Source organism: Bos indicus x Bos taurus, chromosome 18, assembly GCF_003369695.1.
Source record: "Bos indicus x Bos taurus breed Angus x Brahman F1 hybrid chromosome 18, Bos_hybrid_MaternalHap_v2.0, whole genome shotgun sequence".
NCBI classification, from domain to species: domain Eukaryota; kingdom Metazoa; phylum Chordata; class Mammalia; order Artiodactyla; family Bovidae; genus Bos; species Bos indicus x Bos taurus.
In genome coordinates this window covers 2,375,630-2,402,296 of record NC_040093.1, presented here as the reverse complement: position 1 = coordinate 2,402,296, position 26,667 = coordinate 2,375,630, and the positions used below count along the sequence as shown (strand labels likewise).

Sequence of the window (26,667 nt, the reverse complement as noted above, 5' to 3'; positions counted from 1 at the left end):
CTTTTCTGTAAATTCAATGTATTACTAGAAGAAAAGGTAACCAAGAAAGAAAGAAAGAAAAAGCACTGACTCACCCAAGTGTCTGCAACACACAATTCGGAGTTTTCAGGACGCTGCACAGCTCCTTCACCCCCTCGTCCTGAATGTCATTGTTCCCAACGTCCAGAATCTTCAGGTGACCATTGCGCTTGAGGGCGTGAGCAAGCTCGCGACAGCCCGCCACCGTGAGAGAACAGTGTGACAAGCTGCAAGATGAATAAAAGAAAATACAAACGAGGGAAAAGCAACCCCTGAACCCTTGCTCTCTGCATGTTCCAGCCCGCCTTCTAAGGAAGAAAGCGACTCCAAAACCAGGCTTCTCCTGAGTCCTGGAAAGAGGAGGGTGCTGGTTAGGAGGTCTGAACACCTGGGCGCCCCATGTACCCGTGAATGGAAGAAAGCAAAAGGAACAGCCATGCGGCCCTCTCCCTGCCGACCCTCAGGCCACCGACAGGCTCATCTATGTGCAGGACTTCTCTCTGCAACACTGACCCCCAGACTCATTCTTTTTCTTTTTTACTATCAAAGAATATCCCATCCTAAAGGAGATCAGTCCTGGGTGTTCACTGGAAGGACTAATGCTGAAGCTGAAGCTCCAATACTTTGGCCACCTGATGTGAAAAACTGACTCATTTGAAAAGCCCCTGATGCTGGGAAAGATTGAAGGCAGGAGGAGAAGGGGACGACAGAGGATGAGATGGTTGGATGGCATCACCGACTCAATGGACACGGGTTTGGGTGGACTCCGGGAGTTGGTGATGGACAGGGAGGCCTGGCGTGCTGCAGTTCATGGGGTCGCAAAGAGTTGGAGACGACTGAGCGACTGAACAACCACCACCACCAACACCCACCCACACATTCCCACCTCCAACAAAACCAAGAGCCTGCTGGGGACTGGCCACCAGGCCCAGGACTCAGATCCCAGCTGACCTCAGGCCGAGTGACACGACCCTCCTCTCGGCCTCTGACCGCAGGAAGTGGTGGAACTCACTTCAGGCTCTGCAGGGCGCAGTCCGCACGGCCCAGGGCTGAGCTCAGAAGCTTCACTCCCCCGTCTCCCAGGCTGTTCCTCCTCAGGTTCAGATGCGTCAGGCTCCGGCTCCGGAGGAGGGCGTCCGACAGGTGCCTGCAGCTGGGCGTGCTGAGCCGGCAGCACCAGAGCCTGCGCTCCCAGAAGCACAGAGACAGGCACTCGGGACAGCAGCTCAGGGCAACGCCCGCCCGACCGCCCCTCCGGGGCCTCCCTGAGCCCCGTCCCGGACACACCCAGTACCTGCCCGTTACCCTCTCTCACCCCAGCCTGACGCATCGAGCACACCAAGGATGTGCCCGTCACTCATGGCTGGGTTAAAAAAAAATAAAAGCATCTTTGTTTTGCTTTTTTGAGCTTTATACAAATGTGTTAGGTCACTCCAGTCGTGTCCGACTCTTTGTGACCCCATGGACTGTAGCCCACCAGGCTCTTCTGTCCCAGGGGCCCCCCCACAGAGGGTCCGCCCCAGACACCGAGCCAGGAGGGACTCACTCCAGTCTCTGCAGGACACACTCAGGCCGAGTCAGGGAGCCACACAGCAGCTGCACGCCCTCATCTCCGAGCGGGTTCAGTCCCAGGCACAGTCGAGTCAGGCGGGGGGTGCTGGTGAGAAGTGAGGCCAAGTCCTCACAGGCGGCCGCTGACAGGTTCCCCTTCTCCAGCCTGCAGAGGGGGAGACGCCAGGTGAGCCGTACCCCGGCTCCCTTTCTGCTCCCCAACTCTCCGTCCCGGGGCCCAAGGCTGTGCAAAGATCAAGTCAGGTAAAGGAGAGAAGCACCAAGGAGAGTGAGGTGGCAAAGGTAACACTTCTCTACCACGTGACATTCCTCATATGTGAAATCTAAATCTCACAAATGATCTCATGGAACAGAAGGAGGCTCACAAAACTGTATAAATCTTAATTATGTCGAATTGGTTCATAATGCTTTTCAAGTCTGCTACATTCTTCTGCTTCTCTGTACATTCACTCTAATTCCTGAGAGTTTGAAATTGAAACTCCAACTAAAAATCTTCATTTATTTACTTAAACAACTGTAATATATAATGGAACTGTATGTAACTTTGTTCTGTGTTTTCCAAACCTGTTTATATTTTCATAATTTAAAAATTAAAAAAGATAAAATATGTATCAAAAAAATTTTTAATTTAAAAGGAAACTCACAGACTCAGAGAATGAACTTATAGTTTCCAGGGGGGGAGGATGGGGGAAGGGATGGTTAGGGAGTTTGGGATGGACATGAGCACACAGCTGTATTTAACATGGAGCACCAACAAGGACCTGCTCTAAGCACAGGGAACTGCTCCATGTGGCAGCCTGGATGGGACGGGACTTTGGGGGAGAACGGATGCATATATATGTTTGGCTGAGTCTCTTTGGTCTTCACTTGAAACTAACACAACATTGTTTGCTAATCAGCTATGCTACTGCTGCTGTAAGTCACTTCACTCGTGTCCAACTCTGTGCGACCCCATAGACGGCAGCCCACCAGGCTCCCCTGTCCCTGGGATTCTCCAGGCAAGAACACTGGAGTGGGTTGCCATTTCCTTCTCCAATGCATGAAAGCAAAAAGTGAAAATGAAGTTGCTCAGTCATGCCCGACTCTTAGCAACCCCATGGACTGCAGCCTACCAGGCTCCCCGTCCATGGAGTTTTCCAGGCAAGAGTACTGGAGTGACCCCAATACAAAATAAAACATTAAAAAAAAAAGATTTCTCCATCTCAGTCCTGCTGACCTTTGGGCCAGATCGTTCTTGATTGGGGCTTCCCACGTGGCTCAGTGGTAAAGAATCCACCTGCCAATTGCAGGAGACCCACGTTCAATCCCTGGGTCAGAAAGATCCCCTGCAGGAGGAAATGGCCAACCCACTCTAGTCTTCTCGCCTGGAGAATCCCACGGACAGAGGCCGCAGAGAGCAACCAAGGGTTGGACGCAACAGAGCACGTGCGCTCCAGGGCTCCGGAGAGTCTGATCACACAGGTGGTCCTGACCCATTAGATGCCAAGAGCAAACTCCCCTCCCCACATGTGAAAACCAAGCACATGTCCAGACACTGCCTCGCATCCCTGGCAGGACAAAATTACCCCTGGATGAAAACTAGCCTGTTTGGAGGAGGCTGGCAGAGGCCTGAGGAGGTGAGACAAAAGAGACAAAAGCAGCCGATGGTCAAGACGGCCAAGACAAGGTGAGAGTGAAGCTGGCTGAGAAGGGGCCCCGAGGGGAGAGGGGAGAGGCAACCAAGTCAGGGCCCCGAAGGGAGAGGGGAGAGGCAACCAAGTCAGGGCCCCCAAGGGAGAGGCGGCTGAGACAGGCCCCCGAGGGGAGGGGCAGCCGAGACGGGCCCCCGAGGGGAGGGGCGGCCGAGACAGGGGCCCCAAGGGGACGGGTGGGAGGCATGAGGGTGACGAGACCCGTGTCGGGGGTAGGGAGACACAACACAGGGGTCCCCGAGGTGCCCCAGATGCAGCCCCACTGATACCCCCACTCTGCCCCGCAATCCTGCAAGGAAGGGCTTTCTGTGGAAGCAGGGCGACTTACGACAGCTCCTTCAGGGCACAGGTGGCCGTCCCCGGGGACTCCCGCAGTCTCTCCAGCTCAACGTGGGAGAGGTCGTTGTCCGCCAGGCTGAGGAAGCTCAGACTCGAGTTCCTGCCGAGTTCGGTGAAGAGCTGATGGTAAACCTCAGTGCTCAGGCCACAGGACTCCAACCTATTGGAGAGACCCAGGGCTTCCCTGGTGGCTCAGACAGTAAAGAACCCGCCTGCCAATGCAGGAGACCAGGGTTTGATCCTTGGGTCGGGAAGATGCCCTGGAGGAGATGGCAACCTACTCCAGTATTCTTGCCTGGACAATCCTCAGGGACAGAGGAGCCTGGCCAGCTACAGTCCACGGGGTCAGAAAGAATCAGACACGGCTGAAGCAACTTAGCACGTGTGCTCCACCCCCATGCATTCTCCCCCTTTGCTAGCCTTCACATGCTTTTCCTGCAACATTTACTCCAGCCCTTCCAGTGAGTCCTCAAACCCACACATGATGTTGGGGACAGCCCTGGAATGCAGTGACTCACCACAGATACTTGAGGCCACAGGCTGAGTGCCCCAGCATTCTGAACACGCCCCTGGACACAGCGGTGTCCAGGCTGTTGGAGCTCAGGTCCAGGTGGGTCAGGTGCCGGTCACCACGAAGCAGAAGACCAAGCTTCCTCAGACCCTCCACAGGGGCCATGGACTTCCAGCTGCGGAGAGACGCAGGGATGGAGCGCTAGAGGGGAGGCGCTCCCACGGTTCATCTTTCCAACACTGCACACACACCTAACCGCCAGGGCGAGGGACATGATACAAGAGGAACCCAGACACTGAGGGGCATCACGGTGCAGAACTGTACTCAATTTTTATTTCTAATTGGAGGACAATTGTTTTACAGTGTTGTCTCTGCCATACATCAACATGAACCAGCCACAGACATACACAGGCCCCTCTCTCTGAACCCTCTTCCTGCCTCTTGCCTCATCCCAGCCTCTAGGTCATCGCAGAACACCAGGCTGAGCTCCCTGAGCTATACAGCAGCTTCCCCCAAGCTGTCTGCTTATATACTTTGGTGTGTCTGTGGGCTTCCAAGGTGGCTCAGTGGTAAAGAATCCGCCTGCCAATGCAGGAGGTGCAGGTTTGATCCCTGGGTCAGGAAGATCCCCTAGAGGAGGAAATGGCAACCCACTCCAGAATTCCTGCCTGGAGAATCTCATAGACAGAGGAGCCTGGTGGGCTACAGTCCATGGGGTCGCAGAGAGTTGGACAACTCTGAACAAGGGAAGATGGGGGTGGGGCTCCCCCATATATAGAAAACTATAAAACACTGGTGAAAGAAATCAAAGAGGACACTAATAGATGGAGAAATATACCATGTTCATGGATTGGAAGAATCAATATAGTGAAAATGAGTATACTACCCAAAGCAATTTATAGATTCAATGCAATCCCTATCAAGCTACCAACGGTATTCTTCACAGAGCTAGAACAAATAATTTCACAATTTGTATAGAATTACAAAAAACCTCAAATAGCCAAAGCTATCTTGAGAAAGAAGAGTGGAACTGGAGGAATCAACCTACCTGACTTCAGGCTCTACTACAAAGCCACAGTCATCAAGACAGTATGGTACTGGCACAAAGACAGAAATATAGATCAATGGAACAAAATAGAAAGCCCAGAGATAAATCCACACACCTATGGACACCTTATCTTTGACAAAGGAGGCAAGAATATACAATGGATTAAAGACAATCTCTTTAACAAGTGGTGCTGGGAAAACTGGTCAACCACTTGTAAAAGAATGAAACTAGAGCACTTTCTAACACCATACACAAAAATAAACTCAAAATGGATTAAATATATAAACATAAGACCAGAAACTATAAAACTCCTAGAAGAGAACTTAGGCAAAACACTCTCCGACATACATCACAGCAGGATCCTCTATGACCCACCTCCCAGAATATTGGAAATAAAGGCAAAAATAAACAAATGGGACCTAGTTAAACTTAAAAGCTTCTGCACAACAAAGGAAACTATAAGCAAGGTGAAAAGACAGCCTTCAGAATGGGAGAAAATAATAGCAAATGAAGCAACTGACAAACAACTAATCTCAAAAATAGACAAGCAACTCCTACAGCTCAACTGCAGAAAAATAAATGACCCAATCAAAAAACGGGCCAAAGAACTAAATAGACATTTCTCCAAAGAAGACATACAGATGGCTAACAAACACATGAAAAGATGCTCAACATCACTCATTATCAGAGAAATGCAAATCAAAACCACTATGAGATACCATTTCACGCCAGTCAGAATGGCTGCGATCCAAAAGTCTACAAATAATAAATGCTGAGAGGGTGTGGAGAAAAGGGAACCCTCTTACACTGCTGGTGGGAGTGCAAACTAGTACAGCCACTATGGATAACAGTGTGGAGATTCCTTAAAAAACTGGAAATAGAACTGCCTTATGATCCAGCAATCCCACTGCTGGGCATACACACTGAGGAAACCAGAAGGGAAAGAGACACGTGTACCCCAATGTTCATCGCAGCACTCTTTATAATAGCCAGGACATGGAAGAAACCTAAATGTCCATCAGCAGATGAATGGATAAGAAAGCTGTGGTACATATACACAATGGAGTATTACTCAGCCATTAAAAAGAATACATTTGAATCAGTTCTAATGAGGTGGATGAAACTGGAGCCTATTATACAGAGTGAAGTAAGCCAGAAAGAAAAACACCAATACAGTATACTAACGCATATATATGGAATTTAGAAAGATGGTAACAATAACCCTGTATACGAGACAGCAAAAGAGACACTGATGTACAGAACAGTCTTTTGGACTCTGTGTGAGAGGGAGAGGGTGGGATGATTTGGGAGAATGACACTGAAATATGTATAATATCATATATGAAACGAGTCACCAGTCCAGGTTCAATGCACAATACTGGATGCTTGGGGCTGGTGCACTGGGACAACCCAGAGGGATGGTATGGGGAGGGAGGAGGGAGGAGGGTTCAGGATGGGGAACATATGTATACCTGTGGCAGATTCATTTCGATATATGGCAAAAGCAATACAATATTGTAAAGTTAAAAAAAAATTAAATTAAAACACACACACACACACACACACACGCACACACATACAAAACATCCTCTTCACTCCCGGAGTTACTGAACTGGTTTCCTTCTGCTTTGGGAGAAGTCACCATCTCATAAAGACACTGAAGTCTGTTTCCCCAGGGACTTCCCTGGTGACCCAGTGTTTAAGATTCTGCCTCTCAGTGCAAGAGGTGTGGGTTCAATCCCTGGCTGGAGCTAAGATCCCACAGGCCTTCCAGCGAAAAAATAAAAAAAACAACAGAAGCAGTACTGCAACAAATTCAATAAAGACTTTAAAAATGGTCTCCCCATCAACACACACAAAATCTTTAAAATAAAAAAAACTTTGTTTCTCCGCCATAACGTAAGCTCCATAAGGCAAGAAGTAACTGTTCTGGGACTTCCCTGGTGGTCCAGAGGTTAAGAATTTGCCCGCCTATATTGGGGACACAGGTTTGATCCCTGATCCAGGAGGATCCCACATGCTGCAGGGCCACTAAGCCCATGCGCCAGAACTCCTGATGCCCAGGCGCCCTAGAGCTAAATGATTAAAGGGTCGGGTCCCCCAGTGTTCACCGCAGCACTGTTTGCAGTAGCCAGGACACAGAAGCAACCTAGATGTCCAGCGACAGATGAATGGATAAGGAACGTGTGGTCCGTATATACAACGGAATCTCACTCAGCTGTAAAAAACAATGCATTTGAGTCAATTCTAGTGAAGTGGATGAACCTAGAGCCTGTTATACAAGGTCAGAAAGAGAAAAACAAATACTGCAAATCAACGCATGTATATGGAACCTAGAAAGATGGTACGGATGAACTATTTGCAGGCAGCGATGGAAAGCAGACAGAATTGTGGAAACAGCAGGGGAAGGAGAGGGAGGGGCAGATGGAGAGGAGCACCAACGTGTACACACGATCGGTGTAAGGTTGGGGGGCGTGACAAGCTGCTCTGTGGCACGGGGAGCCCCTTCCGCAACAGGGGAGAAAGCGGGGAGGCAGGAGGCCGATGGATGTGTAATTATGGCTGATCCGCCTTGTTGTCTGGCAGTAGCTAACACAACGCGGCAAAATTAAAAAAAAAAAAAACACAAAAAGGTCAGACTCAAATAAACCAAGTAGAAATAAAGGGTACCACGTAGAAGGGAATGCCACACACTAATTCTAGAGCCATGATTCATGACAGTAACTGAGCTGTTAATGGCTCTGAAGGAATCTGCTCTAGAAAGGTCAAGTCTCTGACCAGCTTGCCACTTCTAACTCCATCAGATGGCCATTTAAAAAAAAACTTCAGTTGACTCTGCCTAAGTAGGAGCTTCGTGACTCTAAGTCCCTTGATTTTATTCTCCTAAGCGCCCAGCGCACTTTCTGGCTGATAGATACTTATGACCGTCATCAAAAGATAAAGTAAGTTGGGTTATTCTCCAATCGTGTTCTTCAAATCATGAGCGTCTCACACTTACGCCAGTTTCTGAAGTCTGCACTGTGGGTTTCCCAGCTTGAGACAGAGTCTCATCATGGAGGCAGTGCTAAGTTTGCTGTTACTCAGGTCCAGCTGGCTCAGGTTCCCGCTGCAAAACACCGAGCAAATATCCTCCCACTGATGCATCCGGAAATCGGCAACCCTCATCCTTCGTGGGGGAAACAAGAGAGAACGCTGATGAGAGTAGATGAAACCCAACCAACACCCAGCATGTGAAGTACAGGCGGCAGGAAGACACCCTCACCAGGGACTCACTGGGGCCCTGAATATGAAAGTGTGCAACCCAAAAAGCAGAGACACCACTTTGCCCACAAAGGTCCATCTAGTCAAGGCTATGGTTTTTCCAGTGGTCATGTATGGATGTGAGAGTTGGACTGTGAAGAAGGCTGAGTGCCAAAGAATTCATGCTTTTCAACTGTGGTGTTGGAGAAGACTCTTGAGAGTCCCTGGGACTGCAAGGAGATCCAACCAGTCCATCCTAAAGGACATCAGTTCTGAATATTCATTAGAAGGACTGATGCTGAAGCTGAGACTCCAATACTTTGGCCACCTGATGAGAAGAGTCAACTCATTGGAAGATATCCTGATGCTGGGAAAGACTGAGGGCAGGAGAAGGGGATGACAGAGGATGAGATGGTTGGATGGCATCATTGGCTCAATGGACATGAGTTTGAGTAAACTCTGGGGGATAGTAAAGGATAAGGAAGTCTGGCGTGCTGCAGTCCATGGGGTCAAAAAGAGTTCGACAGGCTATGACTTAGCAACTGAGCAACAGTAATACTGATACATCGTTTAAAACCACTGAGGGGAAAAAAGCCAGTAAGAAGCTGTGCTGTAGAGAAGCAAGAAATAATCTCAACATCAGAAGATCTTCACTTCAGGGAAGGTCTGAAACTTCCTTACGCCTTAGGATGATCACGCATAAAGGGAGGGATGATGTTGTGGGTGTTAATTCTCATAATACAGTGAGATTACTTTTGGAAAATCACTTGTAGTAAAAGCACTTACATGACCCAATACTGAACATCACCGAAATAGTCACCTATTGAAGTTTTAGGGATTCCAGGACAGGACAAATGATCACCAGTAAGTATCAGTTCAGTTGCTCAGTCGCTCAGTCACACCCGACTCTGCGATCCCATGGACTGCAGCAAGCCGGGCCTCCCTGTCCATCACCAGTTCCCAGAACTTGCTGAAACTCATGTCCATCAAGTCGGTAACACCATCCAACCATCTCATTCTCTGTTGTCCCCTTCTCCTCCTGCCATCACACCCCCAAACCAAGCACCTTATTGATATCACAGTCAGGTGAACACAAAGAAATTAAGCTACTCAGCATTTCAACTTCTTCACTCAAAACTGAACTGGTGCTTCTCGAAAATTTGAGGGTTAAACAGGAAAGGGTTTGAGAACATATACAGCAACTCCTGTTTCAAGATAACAATTTAGAAAACATTTCTGGGACCTGAATTTAGGAGAACAGCTAAGCTTCCTTATCAGCCAGCCGGGAAGCCAGAAGTGTCAGGGACAGATTGAAAAAGGTCACAGGAGAAGAACCAGATGAAACTCAAGTATTTTAAAATATTATTCCTTCAGGAGGACAAAGGGACAAACACAGTGAAAGCTTTAAGACTTTGGTGACACCACTGGCCCCACTCTGGCTCCAACACATGCTCAGAGGAGAGCCACAGGGCATTTTATGGACGGTCTGGAGCTCTGAAATAGAGCTGGGCACTGACCCAGGCCGGGCTACTTCAGAGCCACACGGACTAAGGGAACTGTGCATTCTTATCTCTGAGTGACAACACCAGACCCCCCTCCACGGAGTTTCGGGCACCTGTTTGACACAAGTAGATACCATCTCTTGATGCCTGGTACATGAACCTTCAACATGCAGGGTCTGAGATACAAAAATTACCCCTAGGTAAATGAGTTAAGAATCCAGGGAACCCTACATAAAACCTAAAGGAAAAAGTGCTCACAGACTGGAACTGATCTAGGATGCTTGGTCAATCCTAAAAGAAATCAACCCTGAATATTCACTGGAAGGACTGATGCTGAAGCTGAAGCTCCAATACTTAGGCCACCTGATGCGAAGAGAACTGGCTCACTGGAAAAGACCCTGATGCTGGGAAAGATTGAAGGCAGGAGGAGAAGGGGACGACAGAGGATAAGATGGTTGGATGGCATGACTGACTCAATGGACATGAGTTTGAGCAAGCTCCGGGAGATACTGAAGGACAGGGGAGCCTGGCGTGCTGCAGTCCGTGGGGTCTCAAAGAGCCGGACGTGACTCAACAACCAAACAACAGCAAACCATGGATTACACGACAGAGCAGACCCCCAGTGTTTCCTGGAAGAACGTGGGCAGAGCCTGCGAAGGGGAGCCAAAGTCAGTTAAGGAGGAGGGCCTCCGGAATACTCACTCCGGAGTTCCCAGGCCGGAAGTCCGTTTCTTTTCCAGGACACGGTGGCTGACAGAGAGCCTCAGCTTTCGTAACTTCTGACAGTGCTTGAGGCAAAAGGAAGAGACCCGGAGGTGTTCGCAGCCCTGAATGTCCAGATCGGCCACTGGGAGGTGATTCAAAACCCGCCGGGCCAAGTTTTCGTCCTGGGTCTCGTGCAGGCACTGGAAGAGCCACAGGAAGTCAAAGCGCCCCGAGACGGCGCCGCACCTCTCCAGCTCCTCCGCCCAGTCCAACACCTCGTCGGCCACCCCGGGGGACATCCGGCAACCCACGGCCTCTTCCAGTTGCCTGGCCAGGTCTGTTCCTAAGAGACCGAAGAAAAAGCGCACCATCTGACGCCAGTAGGGGTTGGCGTCAGCAAAGGCGTGGTTCAGCCACCGCCTCATCTCCTGATGCCGGGGGACCCCGCCCAGCGAGCCTTGAGCCCCCCAGAGCACGTAGAACAAGGCCCCGAAGAACTCCTGGAAGCTCCGGTGAGCAAACGTCACGCAGTGCTCACAATCGCTGACCCTTCGAAGAATCTGCAGCCTCAGCAGACCGTCGATGAAAGGGGCTTCCAGGCGCCAGCGCTCCAGGGCGTCTCCTGCAAAGGTGAAGGCGGCCAGCCACAGCCCCTCGGCGGCCAGCGAGCAGAAGGCCCTCCACTGTCCGGCCGAGCTGCCGGTCCGCAGACCCGGCTCCGCCCCAGCGAGGAGGCTGCAGAAGAGGCGGGCGTAGAGGCCGGTGGGGGTGGGCGCGCCCGGCGCCGGTGCCGGGCTGCCGGCCAGCTGCCGCTTGAGGCCGGCGCACACGGCCCAACACGCCAGCGGCGCGGCGCACAAGCGGACCAGGGTCTCTGACCCCTGCATCCGGCGCCAGGCCTCCTCGGCCACGTCCGGGTCCCCCAGGAACCTCCTGAGATACTCCCGGCGGTCCCCTTCGGTGAAGCCCGGGATGTCCACGCGGCACGGCCTGAGCAGCAGCCCGCGGAGGGCGCAGCCTCCGGGGGGCCCAGCGGTGACAAGCAAGGTCGCCTCGGGGACCAGCTCCTTCTTCAGCAGGCGGACTAGGATGCTGGCCGCCGGGAGCTCCTGGTACCAGTCGGCGCCGGGCCGGCTGGCCGAGCCCTTGGAGCCCAGGGTCACCTCTTCCGCGCCGTCGATGACGAACAGCAGCCGCTCGGGGTGCGCCCTGAACTCTTCCACGGGGACCTGCGAGTCCGGCCAGTCCAGGGCCAGCAGACCAGCGAAGCTGATGTCGCCGAGCTTGGCCAGCCAGTGGCCACTGATGTAGAAAACGTAGGAGAAGCGGCCCCGGAAGAGGACGCCCTCCGCCCAGTGCAGCACCAGCTTGGTGGCCAGGGTGGTCTTGCCCACGCCGGCCGCACCCTCCAGCAGCATGGTGAGGGGCGGCGCCCCGGCCCCCCGCGGGCGCAGGAGGCCCCGCAGCTCCGCGTGCTCCCGCTGCGTCACGTGCCGCAGGTAGATGTGGTCCTCGGGCCAGGGCGTGCGGTCCCACAGGGCCAGGATCCGGGTCCTCAGCCTCTCCCTGTATCTTCTTCTGTGGGCTGAAAGGGAAGGGAGGCGACACAGACAGCCCAGAGGCTCCTGAGATGATGCTCAGCATCACTAAGGACCAGAGAAACGCAAGTCGGAACTACAGGGCGGTGGGAGCGAGGTTTGGGCGGACGGATACAGGTAGAGGTACGGCTGAGTCCCTTCGCGGTCCGCCTGAAACTGTTACAGCATCGTTAATCCACTGTGGTCGCTCTGGAGTTGCTAAGTCGTGTTGACTCTGCAACCCCGTGGACTGGCGCCCACCAGGCTCCTCTGTCCAGGGGATTCTCCAGGCAAGAATACTGGAGTGGGTTGCCATTTCTTTCTCCAGGGGATTGTCCCCACCCAGGGATCGAACCCTAGTCTCCTGCACTGGCAGGCAGATTCTTTACCCTGGAGCCAGTGGGGAAGCTGTACTCCAATATGAAATGAAAAACTTAAAAACAACAACAACCTACAATGAGGTATCACCTCACACTGGTCAGAATGGCCATCATAAAAAAGTCCATGAGAAATAAATGCTGGAGAGGGTGCGGAGAAAAGGGAGCCCTGCTGCACTGTGGGTGGGGAGTGGAAATTGGTGCAGCCACTAAGGAGAAGAGTGTGGAGGTTCCTTAAAAAAACTACCGCATGCCCACTTCTGGGCATATATCTGAAGAAAGCCAGAGTCCGAAAAGACACATGCATCCCAGTGTTCACAGCAGCGCTATTTACAACAGCCAGCGTGCAGAAGCAGCCTAGATGTCCACTGACAGACAGTCGGATAAGAAAGACCGAGAGTGTGTGTGTGCGTGTGTGTGCGCGCACGTGTGCAGTGGACTACTACTCAGCTGTAAAAAGAATACAATAATGCCCCCTGCAGCATATGGAATGGACTTGGACACCACTATACTAAATGAACTAAGTCAGACCTACATACAATATCACTCCTATGTGACATCTAAAAAATTCAAACCCGTGACTATAACAGAAAAGATGCACTGACACAGAGAACAAAGCTGTGGTTGCCCATGGGGGGAGGGAAGGGGAGGGGCAACATGGGGGAGGGGGAGGGGAGGCACAAACTACCGTTCCTAAGGCTACAAGGATGCTGTGTACAACACGGGGAATAGAGCCAATAGATATATTTTTAAAAACTGTAAATACAGTGCTGCTGCTGCTGCTAAGTCACTTCAGTTGTGTCCGACTCTGTGCGACCCCATAGACGGCAGCCCACCAGGCTCCCCCGTCCCTGGGATTCTCCAGGCAAGAACACTGGAGTGGGTTGCCATTTCCTCCTCCAATGCATGAAAGTGAAAAGTGAAAGTGAAGTCGCTCAGTCGTGTCCGACTCTTCGTGACCCCATGGACTGCAGCCTACCAGGCTCCTCCGTCCATGGGATTTCCCAGGCAAGAGTACTGGAGTGGGGTGCCATTGCCTTCTCCTGTTACAATTGTGTAAAAAATAAAATAGAGCTACCTATCACTGCAGCGCAAAATCCAGAGACAGACACTGTACCTAAGCCCTTAGAGGGGACCTGGTGAGAATGTCCGGCTAACGGTGACCTGTTGCTCTTCCAGGCTTGATCAGAAGGTCAGATCGGCTAGTTTCTGGCACACTATAACTGGAAGGCAATTTCAAGGCAGGAGCAAAAGTAGAACGCATGGAACGCGCGTTCCACCGAGCAGCTTGTCTGCGATCATCGTGTAGTCTACAAACCTGTCTCTTCCAGCGTCTCTGGTTCTTCCTGGTTTGGATCTTGGAGTCTGCACACCTGTGACATTTCTGAAACGAAACAGGATGGGATGCTGAGATTCTGCCCGGCTGGAGAATAAGCTCAGAACCGTGGGTGATCTCAGCAGAACCAACCATTTCTCTGCCAGACGTGGGATTAAAGAGACTGAAAGTCATACCTTCCAGCTTATCAACCTGACCACACTGAAAACATGCTCCTTTGCAAAACTGCAGCTGATGTTAAAAGTGCACCCCTATGGACACAGGGAGAGGGGAGGAGAGGGTGAGATGCATGGAGAGAGTAACACGGAAAGGTGCATTCCCATATGTAAAATAGATAGAGAACGGGAATTTGCTGCATGGCTCAGGAAACTCAAATGGGGCTCCATATCAACCTGGGGGGGGTGGGGTTGGTGGGGAGATGGGAGGGAGCTTCAAGAGGGAGGGGCATGTGTATACCTACGACCGATTCATGTTGAGGTTTGACAGAAAACGAAAGTCTGTAAAGCAATTATCCTTCAATCAAAAAATTTTTTAATTATTTAAAAAAAAAAATACCACTGCCTGGAGCCCTGGATCCAGCCAGCAACCCCCACCCGGTCTGGAATGCTCCCCCCACCCTCCACCCCCCACCCCATTTCCGCTTGGCTCGCTCCATCCCCTCGGAGTCTCCGCTCACATCTTGGCGCCTGGTGACCTGGGTGGGCCTACAGTGTGTCAGATGTGGTGAATCAGAAAGAGAAATACACATATCATATATGGATTACATATATGTGGAGTCTGACAAAATTGGCAGAGATTATCTTAATTATAAAGCCGAAATAGACGAAGAGAAGGAGCGTATGGACACCAAGAGGGCCTGGGGGGCCTGGAGATGGGGACGCACAGTGGAGACTGCGCGTAAACACGCGCCTAATGAGACCCTGCCGCCCAGCATGGAGTGCCGCTCAGGGCTCCGCGTGACCAGAGGGAATCCCAGAGAGGGGTCTAGACGCCCTGCTGCACAGCAGGAACTGACAGCACGGTAAGCAGCCATACTCCCAGAAAGACGGCTTTTAAAAAGAAAGTAAAAATATCTGGCCCCTACCAACTGCTGTAAAAGCAAAAAAAAAACAAACAAATGGTAGTTGACGATCCTGTTAAGGATGCATCACACACCTTCCTCACCACGTGCCTTCCTTGGCCCCACTCGCCCTCCCCTCCCCTCCCCTCCCCACCCCAGCCTCTCCTTTCCTCTCCCCTGCACTGCTCACCGTCTACCGGGTTCTATAATGTACTGATTCAGCACGTCCATCACCAGCTCCCTAAGCTGGAGCAGGAGACAGCTAAACACCCACCATGCATGTGACGCAGCCATCCCACACCCAAGCATAGATCCAAAGAAAACCACAACTTTAAGGACGCCCGCACCACAACGATCACGGCGGCACCAGGTCCAACAGCCAAGATGCAGAAGCAACCTGAGTGCAGAAGGGCAGAGGGCTGGATAAAGGAGGTGGGGCGCACGGACACAAGGCGGTGTCAGCCGCCACGAAAACGGACGAGAGACGCCACGCTCAGCCGCAGGGAAGCGCAGCGGCGACCACACGAAGTGAGGTCAGCGAGGAGAGGAGAGACAAGCGCCATGCAATATCACTGAGAGCTGGAGTCTCAACATGGACACACACGAACTTGCTTAGGAAACGGAAGCAGCCTCACAGACTAAAACCAGAAACCACGGTTACCAAGGGAAAGGTGTGGGGCAGGGAGAGATCAGCAGACAGGAGAACACAGACACACTGCTGTTTATAAAAGAATCCACAAGGACCCACTGCGGAGCACAAGGAACCCTGCTCAACAGTCTGTAACCACCTATATGGGAGAGAACCAGAAAAGAACACGTGTGTCTAGGCATAAATGAACTAAGTTTCTGTAAACACACACACACACACACAAATCCCACACCATTGTAACTCACCTATATACGCCAATTGAAAAAAACATGGAGGGAGGGAGAGAAAGGGACAGAAGAACCGCTGGCCCTGTCCCCTCAGGCCTTGGGGACCCGGGCTGGTGTCGCAGCCCTGGGGCCTGAGCAGGCTCGGGTCCCCAGGCGGGACGGGGCTGAGGGCGCTGGGCAGGCTGTGCCCGCAGTGAGCCCCCCTGGACCTGGCCTTCCTGTTCCCGTCTGCCTGAGCCCACTGTCTCCAGACCCAGGGGTCTCTCCTGCAGCAGAGCCAACCCTAGTGCCTCCAAAGGACGGTGCGGTCTCTGGGCTGGAGGCGCTTCGCAAAGTCCCCGGGGCTCCGTGTGTCCTGGGGGTGGGGTTCAGCCTCCTCCCTTAGGGTCCCCGCCTGAGGACAGCTCCCTCTGCAGAGCGGTGTGGCAGGAGCTGGGGTGTGTCTGGGGATCAAAGGTAAGGAGAAAGAAGGACACACAGGCCTTAGGTGTCTCCATTCTAATCAACACCCCCAGGAACAGGACTCGCCCTGAGGCTCTGGTTGCCCAGGTAACCGGAGTTGGGCAGGAAGAAATGCTGCCGCCTTGTGGCCATTCCCTGTAACAACCCCGTGAAAACCGGTGCTGATGGGCCCAATATTCACCAGGCCTGCGGGGCTGGAAATGACACCTGCCCTCAAGAAATGCCCCGGGGTAAATCAATTCACAACAGGGCTGATTAGAAGATAAAGACTTTGCATCACTAATTATTCAAGCAATGCAAATCAAAACACAAGACATTTTCAGTCCCACTGCTCAGAATGGCCATCCTCCAAAAGATTTTGTAAAGATTAAGTGTTTCACAGGGCGATGGGAGCTTGGAATCCTCCCACACTGTAGGCGGGATATAGGAAGGAAAACAGCTCGGAGATTTCTTAATACACTAAACATAGTGTATAATATCACATGATTTCCCAAGCCTGCACCTTGGCTTAGATCCACAGAAAATCATAATTTGAAACGACACATGCACCCGTATTTTCAGGGCAGCGCTTTTCGTAATATCCTAGGCAGAGCACTGGCCAAAATATCCACGGACAGAAAACTGAGTACCTGGTCCATCCACACACCAGAATACACTCAGCCATCAAAAAGAGCAGGAAAAAAATGCCACCATCAGCAGCATGGATGGGCCGAGAGATGACCACAGCAAGTCAGTAAGAGAGGCAGAGAAATAGACCGCTTACAGGTGAAAGCTATAAATTCATACCAAAGAACTCATTTACAAACAGACTCACAGACTCAGAAAACCAACTTATGATTATTAAGGGGGAAAAGGGGGGGGGGGGGGGGGAGGAGAAGGGAGACATTAAGAGGTTGGGGATTAACAGATACACACCACTTATGATCCTACTGTTAGACCAGGGAAGTCTACTGAACACACTCTCATAATATATATGGGAAGAGAACCTGAAAAAAAAGATACACATCGATGTATAACTCAATCATGTTCCTGTTCACCTGAAACAAACACATCGGAAATCGGCGCTACTCCAACAGAAAATGAAAATTATATTACCAAAAGAAGAAAAAAGTTGCGCATGGAAAAATGCTGCCGCTTTGTGGTCGCTTTTGGTAACTACAGGGGAAAAACCTGTCCTCAGGGGCAGTTGACCCTGATAGCTCAGTTGGGAAAGAGTCCACCTGCAATGCTGGAGACCCGGGTTCAATTCCTGGGTCGGGAAGATCCGCTGGAGAAGGGGATAGGCTACCCACTCCAGTATACTTGGGCTTCCCTTGTAGCTCAGCTGGTAAAGAATCCGCCTGCAACGCTGGAGACCTGGGTTTGATCCCTGGGTTGGGAAGATCCCCTGGAGAAGGGAAAGGCTACCCACTCCAGTATACAGTCCATGGGGTTGCAAACAGTCGGGCATGACTGAGCGACTTTCACTTCATTTCATGGGTACTTAATATCACCAAGCCTGCAGGGATGGATGGAAAGAAACACCTGCCCTCAACAAATGTCCCTGGGTAGGTCCAGGGAAAGAATTCAAAACGGAGTAGATGTTTAATAGGCAAATTTCAAGAGGTTAGTTTTACTCACACTGTTTTTTAAAAATCACATGAAAAAGCTTTCAACATCGCTAAATCTTAAGAGAAATGCAAACCAAAACTCAAAGGAGGTTATCACCTCACTGGTCAGAATGGCCTTTGTTAAAATGTCCACAAACAATAAACTCTGGTGAGGGTGTGGAGAAAAGGATGCCTCCTGCATTGACGCTGGAAACTTGTAACAGCAGGATGGAGGACTAAGTGGAGGATCATTAAATAAGTGAAAAGAGAATGAAGTTAGGACACTTCCGGACCCCAGACAGAAAAAGAAACCCCAAATTGATTAAAGACCTCCAGGGAGGCACGACTACTCTAAACCTCTTGGGCAAAATATAGGCTGAGCGAGTTTTCACATTAACCACAGGCAGTGCTTTTTGGGCCCAACTCAGAATAATGAAAAAGAAAACTCAATGAAGGGAAAAGCATTTGCACAGCTAAGAAAAGCCATAAAGAAAAAGATAAGCCTCAGAATGAGAAAAAAAAAACCTTTGCAAATGAAGATACCCACAAAAAATTCATCTCTGAAACATGCAAACAGCTCCTGCAGTGCAATATCAAAAGATACAAACCAAATAACCTAATGGAAAAATGAGCCAAAGACCTAAATGGACATTTCTCCAAGGAAGGCATCCAGATGGCCATAAAGCACGTGAAAAGATGCTCAGCATCACTGTTAGAGAAATGCCAATCAAAACGGCAATAAGGTACCATCAGCTCAGCCCCTCAGAATGGCCATCCTTGGAAGAGCCACAAAGATAATGGCTGTGGAGGGCGGGGGCACAGGGACTCCTCTTGCTCTGTGGGCGGGGAGGGACGAGGGTGGGTGTGGCCACAACGAAAGCAGTATGGAGATTCCTTAAAACACCAGACGCCTTACGTCTGAGCCACCAGGGAAGTCTTAAAACACTAAACGCAGACTAACCGTCCATCCGGCAACCCCAGCCTTTGCCTTAGGTCCGGAGAAAGTCACAGTTTAAAACGACACGTGCATCTCAATCTTCAGTTCATTTCAGTCGCTCAGTCGTGTCCGACTCTTTAAGAAAGACCCCATGAATCGCAGCACGCCAGGCCTCCCTGTGCATCACCAACTCCCAGAGTTCACTCAGACTCACGTCCATGGAGTCAGTGATGCCATCCAGGCATCTCATCCTCTGTCGTCCCCTTCTCCTCCTGCCCCCAATCCCTCCCAGCATCAGAGTCTTTTCCAATGAGTCAACTCTTCACATGAGGTGGCTAAATTATAGAGTTTCAGCTTTAGCATCATTCCTTCCAAAGAAATCCCAGGGCTGATCTCCTTCAGAATGGACTGGTTGGATCTCCTTGCAGTCCAAGGGACTCTCAAGAGTCTTCTCCAACACCACAGTTCAAAAGCATCAGTTCTTCGGTGCTCAGCTCTCTTCACAGTCCAACTCTCACATCCATACATGACCACTGGAAAAACCATAGCCTTGACTAGACGGACCTTTGTTGGCAAAGTAATGTCTCTGCTTTTCAATATGCTATCTAGGTTGCTCATAACTTTCCTTCCAAGGAGTAAGCTTCAGGGCAGGACTATTCACAATATACAAGACACAGCATCAAACCAGAATGTCCATCAGTAGAGAAACGAAGAGGAACGGGTCCACCTACACCCTGGAATACACTCAGTCGTCAAAAAGAACGAAAACTGCCAACGTAGCAGCATGGATGGGCCTAGAGATTTACCATACGGCGTGGAGTCAGAGAGGGAAAGAGAAATGGCGTACCACTTACAGGTAGAATCGGTAATGCATGCTGATGAACTCATTTATAAACAGAAACAGACTCAGACTAAAAAAGAAACTTATTTTTTTAAGTCCAGGGGGAGGGATACATTAAAAGGGTGGTTAACAGATACACAGTACTTATTATCAAATAGATTATCCCAAAGGACCTACTGAATAGCACAGGGAAGTCTACTGAACACACTGTAATAACCTACATGGGAAGAGAACTGGAAAAAAAGATATAAATCTATGTGTAATTGGATCAAGTTCCGGTACACCTAAAACAAACACAACATCAGAAATCAACTCTACTCCAATCGAAAATAAAAATTAAATTTCAAAAGAAAAAAAGTTGCGCGTGGAGAAATGCTGTCGCCTTGTGGCCGCTTTTGGTACAACACCTGAAAAGCCTGTGCTCATGACCACTTAATATTCAGCAGCTCTTCCAGGATGTAAGGAAATGATATCTGTCCTCAAAAAAGTGTCCTGGGGTAGGTCCTGGCAAAATAATTCAAAAGAGAACAAACAGTGATGAAGGCAACCTTGAGAGGTCAGTTTTGCTCACACTTTTTTTTTTTTTTTTAATCACATGAAAAGCTTTCAACATAACAAAGCGGAGGACGGATACTATAAACCTCCTAGGACACTGTAGGCAGCCAGGCTTTCACATTAATTGCAGGCAGTTCTCTTTGGATCCACCTCTCAAGAGTAATACAATTTTTTTAAGTCAACAAATAGGACCTCATCAACCTTACAAGCGTTTGCACAGCAAGGGAATTTATAAAGAAAAAGACAGCCCTCAGAATGGGGAAAATATTTGCAAATGAAGAGGACCATAAGCGATTCATCTCCAGAACATACAAACAGCTTGTACAGCTCAATATTTTTAAAAATGCAGTAGAAAAATGGGCCAGAGATCTAAATGGATACTTCATCAGAGCACATGAACACATGCTCAGCATCACTAATTACAGAGATGCCAATCAAAACTACAATGAGGTATCAGCTCACACTGGACCGAATGGACATCTCAAATATTCGACAGCCATAAATGCTGGAGAGGGTGTGGAAAGAAGGGCACCCTCCTTCACCGTGCGTGGGAATGGAAATCATTGCATCCACTCTGGAGAGCAGTACAGAGGTTCTCGAAGACACTCAACAAGTACGATGTGACCCAGCCATCCCAGATCTGGGCACAGATCCTCAGAAAACCAAAATTTTAAAAGACGCCCGCGCCACAATGATTACGGCGGCACCAGGTCCAACAGTCAAGATGCAGAACCAACCTGAGTGCAGAAGGGCAGAGGGCTGGATAAAGGAGGTGGGGCGCACGGACTCAAGGAATGTGACTCGGCCCCAAGAAGGATGAGGGACGCCATTTGCAGCCAGGGGTGAGAACAGACAGGCTCATCCCAAGGGAAGTAGGCAAGACGGGAAAGACAAGTATCCCATGAAACCACTTTCAGCTGCAATCTAAACATGGATACACGTGAGCTGCTTACAAAACAGAAACAGCCTCACAGACTCGGAAAAGAAACTCAGGTTACAAAAAGGAAAGGTGAGGGCCAGGGAGAAATTAGCAGCTTGAGAATAACATAGACACACTGCTATTTATAAAAGAATCCCCAAGGACCCACTGCGGAGCACAAGGAACCCTACTCAACACTCTGTAATAACCTATATGGGAAAGAACCGGGAGAGAACATGCATGTGTCTATGGACAAATCAGTCTCTGTACATCTGAAAAACACACCCACAGCCATTGGAAATCACCTGTATATTCCAACTGAAAATAAAGACGGAAGGAAGGAAAAGAGGGAGGGAAAAGAGAGACAGACAGAAGAAACGCTCTCTTCCCCTCAGGCCTTGGGGACCCGGGCTGGTGTCACAGCCCTGGGGCCGCAGCAGGCTCGGGTCCCCCGGCGGGACTGTCCTAGGGCTGAGGGCGCTGGGCAGGCTGTGCCCGCAGTGAGCGCCCCCGGAGCTGGCCTTCCTGTTCCCCTCTGCCTGGGCCCACGGTCTCCAGACCCAGGCGTCTCTTCCGCAGCAGAGCCAACCCTAGCGCCCCCAAAGGACGGTGGGGTCTCTGGGTTCCGTGCGTCCTGGGGGTGGGTTCCCACCTCCAGCCTCCTCCCTTAGGGTCCCCGCCTGAGGACAGCTCCCTCTGCAGAGCGGTGTGGCAGGAACTGGGTGTGTAGGGGGATCAAGGGTAAGGAGAAAGAAGGAAGGAGACACAAGCCTTAGGTGTCTCCACTCTAATTAACGTCCCAGGAACAGGACTCGCCCTGAGGCTCTGGTTGCCCGGGTAACCCGAGTTGGGCGGGAAGAAATGCTGCCGCCCTGTGGCCGCTTTGGGCAACAACCACTTAGAAACCGTGCTCGCGGCTCTTAATATTCACCAGGCCTGCGGGGCTGTAATTGATATCCGCCCTTGAGAAAGCTCAACCCGTTGCTAAGAGGGGCGGGCGGGGGTGGGAGGGAGCTTCAAGAGGCGGGGGACATAAGTGTACCTGTGGCTGATTCATGGTGATGTATGGCAGAAACCAACCCAACACTGTAATTATCCTCCAATAAAAAAAAAAAAAAAAACTGTCTTGGGGTAAATCACCGGAAAAGAATTCAAAACAGGGCAGGCTTTCAATTAGCCAATCTCAAGAGGTAAATTGTACTCACACTGTAGAAGATTAAAAGCCCATGGAAAGAGACGCAGCATCACCAGTTACTAGGTAAATTCCAATCAAATCTACCAGGAGAGCAGCTCACACCGCTCAGAAGGGCCATCCTCCAAAAGATCTACAGAGGTTAAATGCTGTCGAGGGCGGCGAGGGGAACAGGGAATCCTCCGACACTGTGGGCTGGAGGTAAATAGGTGGGTGCGGCCAGGAAGGAAACGGTATGGAGATTCCTTAGAACACTAAATACAGAGTTAAGCCCACTCCTTGCCTGAGATACCAAGAAAACCACAATTTTAAATGGCACATGCACCATTATTTTCAGGGCAGCGCTGTTTATAATACCTAAGGCAGAGAATCAAACAAAATGTCCATCGATAGAGAAAGAAGCATCACCAATGCATCTAGACACTGGAATACACTCAGCCAGAAGGACGAAAAAATGCCACCGAGAGATCATGCTAAGTGGAGGAAGTCAGAGAGAGACAAACACGCTAAGATATCACTGACAGGTGGAATCTATGAACCCACACACACAAACGAACTTACTTATAAACGGACACAGACTAAGAAAACCATCTTACGATTTTACAAAAACTTGGGAGGGATACATTAAGAGGCTGGGGCTAATATATACACACCTGAGCCTCTTGCTAAAATGCTTCAGTCGCATCTGACTCTCTGCGACCCCATGGACTGTAGCCGATCAGGCTCCTTTGTCCGTGGGATTCTCCAGGCAAGAATCCTGGAGTGGGTTGCCATGTCCTCCAGGGGATCTTCCATGGACCAGGGATCAAACCCGCGTCTCTTGCGTCTCCTGCTTTGGCAGGAGGTTTCTTTACCACTGAGCCACCTGGGAAGTCCATATACATGCCGGTATATATCAAACAATTTTCAAAAACCTACTGAATAGCACAGGGAAGTCTATCGAACACACTGTGATAACCTAAATGGGAAGACTCCAAGAAGAATATATAAACGTCTAGGTGTTTCCTGTAAACAAACAGAACATCGGAAATCAACTCGACTCCAGTAGAAACTAAAAACTAAATTATCAAGTAGTGCATGCTGCCACCTTGCGGCCACTTTTGGTAACAACACCTGAAAAACCTCTGCTGATGGGCACTTACCATTCACCTGGCCTCCGGATGTAAGGAAAAAACACCCGTGGTCAACAAATGTCCTGGAGTAAGTCCAGGAAAAAGAATTCAAAGCAGGGCAGACGGTCAAGAAGCCAATTTCCAAGTTTACTCCTACTGTTTTTTTAAAGTACTTTGTAACCTTGAAAGCAATTATACTCCAATTTTTTAAAAAAGAGAAACACTCCACTTTGCTAAATATTTAAGAAATTCTAATCAAAACTACAATGAGCTATCAGCTCACATCAGTCAGAATGGCTATCGAAAAGTCTACAAGCAATCAATGCTGGAAGGCGTGTAGGGAACAGGGAACTGTCTTACACTGATGTGCGTGCTAAGTCACTCAGTCGTGTCCGACTCTTTGAGACCCCATGGACTGTAGCCCACGGGATTTCCCCGGCAAGAATATTGGATAGGTTGCAATTTCCTTCTTCAGGGGATCGTCCCAGACTAGGGATTGAATCTGCATCTCCTATGTCTCCTGCATTGGCAGGCGAATTCTTTACCACTGAGCCACTGGGGAAACTCAAATAACTAAATAAGCTTAAAAACAAAAACAAAACAAAAGCAGGGCTTCCCTGTGTGGTCCAGTGGCTACAAATCTGCCTTGCAATGCAAGAGACACCAGTTCAATCCCTGGTCCGGGAAGACCCCACAGGCTGTGGAGCAAATAAACTCCTGCTCAACACCTGAGCCTGTGCTCTGGAGCCCGCGTGCACCTAGAGCCTGTGCTCGGAAACCAGAGACGCCCCGCTGACTGCAACTAGAGAAAGCCCGGGCGCAGCAGTGCAGACCGAGCACAGCCAAAAATGAGTAAGAAGTAAATATTTTTGAAACAAAAGCTGTCTAGTAACAGAGCTGAACTTTCAGTTCCCTCTTGGTGCTTTCTTCCCATGACCACCCTCTCCCGGGCCAGGGCGCCGGACTCTTACAGCCCGTCAGGGAGGCTCCGGCTCAGGGGGGACCAGGGCGCCGGACTCTTACAGCCCATCAGGGAGGCTCCCGCTCAGGGGGGACCAACAATCAGGGAGGACCCCACAAACGCCCCGCAGCGCGCCCGCCGTCCGCTCACCGTGCAGCTCTGCTCGCATCCGCTCGCACAGCGAGCTCAGCCGCAGGTCCTCAAAGACGCGGAGGGCCGCCTCCCACGTCCGCCTCCCGGGGAAGCGCTCCTCCAGCAGGCAGAGCAGGTCGGCGGGGCCCGCGGCTCTCAGGTCTGCCCAGGGGATCCTGCGGGCGCCCTCCGGCAGCAGCTCCGGGCACTGCAGGGCTAGTTTGAAGTCCTCCAGCTGCCAGGGATCCAAGCCCCTCAGGTGGGACAGCAGCTGGTCACGGGCACCATCATGCCAAGAAATGCCGGCAGGGGAAGCCATCGGCCCGGGAGCGAGGTCTCCAGCCGCAATAGGAACAGCTCCTGCGGAAACAGACAGAGGAGGCCAGGCACCGCGACTGTCACCCGCTTCGCGCAGCCGGATCCAGCCACGCGCTGCTTTCTCCGCGCAGCACGCCTGCCTTGTTTTTCTGTGCCTACTGACCTCTCTCTTCCACAAGGAGGGCTTCCCAGGGGGCTCAGCCGTAAAGAATCCGCCTCCCAGTGCAGGAGACCCGGGTTCCATCCCTGGGTCGGGAAGAGCCGTGGAGGAGGAAACGATAACTCACTCCAGCATTTTTGCGGGAAATCTCATGGACAGAGGAGCCTGACGGGCTCACAGAGTCAGAAACGACTGAGCAACTAACACTTTTATTTTTTTCTTCCTTTTTAAGGCTAAGATCCTATTGTATTACTATGTATCTCCCACAGAGTAAATGCAAGTCATGCAGGAGGAATTAGTTTGGGGATGTGCCCTACAGCAAAGGGCCCCCAGTCATCTATACTCTTCTGTACCCTGAAAATTGTAAGAGGATCAGCCTCATGTTAAACGTTCCCGCCACACACACAGACCCTGCAAAGAAACTTCTGCAGGTTCTGGCTACGTCTCCCCTTGTCTGTGTCCACATTCATGAAGATGCTTGTTAAATGTTTGCAGTGTTAAGGGTTGGATTTTTTTTTTTTTTTCGTATTCAATTATACCTCAATATAGCTGGGTTTTTTTTCCCCCTTACCTTTAAATCCATCACAACAAAGCTGTTTAAAAAAAGAAAAGAAATAAAAAGCCAGAGTAAGGAGACCTCACTCACCAAGCTGTCTTCTCAGCTCTTGCAAGTTTCTAGAACGCAGACTCCGGACCCGAAGCAGTCTGCCCCACCCCTCCCCAGCCTGTGATTGGCCCCGGGGCCCCTCCAGCTCCTATCAGGTCTGTCTACGGGTGTCCCGCCCCCTCCGTCGCAGCCGCGTCTCCGGAGGGTGGAGAAGCCACCTGCCATAGGTGATCCTGGAGTCCTTCTCTTCCAGGTGTAAGTTGTCCCGGCTAAGAGAGGGATGCAGAGTTGGAGGTTCTAATTAAAACCCAGCTGATGTAAATGAAATCTCCCACATCAGCAGGAGGCCAGTGGTGTGAATACCTGTCCTAGAGTGGGGCCATAAAGAAGGCTGAGCACCGAAGAATTGATGCTTTTGAGCTGTGGTGTTGGAGAAGACTCTTGAGAGTCCCTTGGACTGCAAGGAGATCCAACCAGTCCATTCTAAAGGAAATCACTCCTGAATATTCATTGGAAGGACTGATGCTGAAGCTGAAACTCCAATACTTTGGCCACCTGATGAGAAGAATTGACTCATTGGAAAAGAGCCTGATGCTGGGAAAGACTGAAGGCAGGAGGAGAAGGGGACGACAGAGGATGAGATGGTTGGATGGCATCACTGACTGGATGGACATGAGTTTGAGTAAACTCCGGGAGTTGGTGATGGACAGGGAGGCCTGGCGTGCTGCAGTCCATGGGGTCGCAAAGTCGGACACAACTTAGCAGCTGAAAAACAACAACAACCATCTTCAGGGCAGGGTGGGGTGTGCAGAGATCTTAATAGGATGATGAAAGAGGAGACGAATAAAGAGTCTGTGAGACTCCGACATAGGGAACAGACTGGTGGTTGCCAAGGGAGAGGCTGGGGAGGACTGGGGCTTTGGATTAGCAGAGGCGAAAGATTATAGAGGGATAAGGTCGTACTGCAGAGCTCAGGGGACTGTATTCAACTTCCCAGGATAACCCATCATGGAAAAGACTATTTAAAAGG

The 26,667-nt window shown here is 50.6% G+C and overlaps 1 protein-coding gene across 1 annotated transcript in view; it reads right to left on the bottom strand.

Annotated features, from left to right (window-relative positions):
• The window catches only part of NLRP13 (NLR family pyrin domain containing 13), a 28,578-nt gene extending 3,673 nt beyond the window's left edge, over positions 1 to 24,905 (bottom strand). The window contains exons 1-8 of the mRNA XM_027514913.1: positions 24,571 to 24,905; positions 13,899 to 13,964; positions 10,624 to 12,211; positions 8,178 to 8,345; positions 4,139 to 4,306; positions 1,565 to 1,735; positions 1,031 to 1,201; positions 75 to 245 (exon numbers count right to left, since the gene is read on the bottom strand). Of these exons, the coding sequence (XP_027370714.1) occupies positions 75 to 245; positions 1,031 to 1,201; positions 1,565 to 1,735; positions 4,139 to 4,306; positions 8,178 to 8,345; positions 10,624 to 12,211; positions 13,899 to 13,964; positions 24,571 to 24,871 (2,804 nt within the window). The 5' untranslated portion in view covers positions 24,872 to 24,905. The remainder of the gene's footprint in view (positions 1 to 74; positions 246 to 1,030; positions 1,202 to 1,564; positions 1,736 to 4,138; positions 4,307 to 8,177; positions 8,346 to 10,623; positions 12,212 to 13,898; positions 13,965 to 24,570) is intronic.
• Positions 24,906 to 26,667: the final 1,762 nt, after the last annotated feature.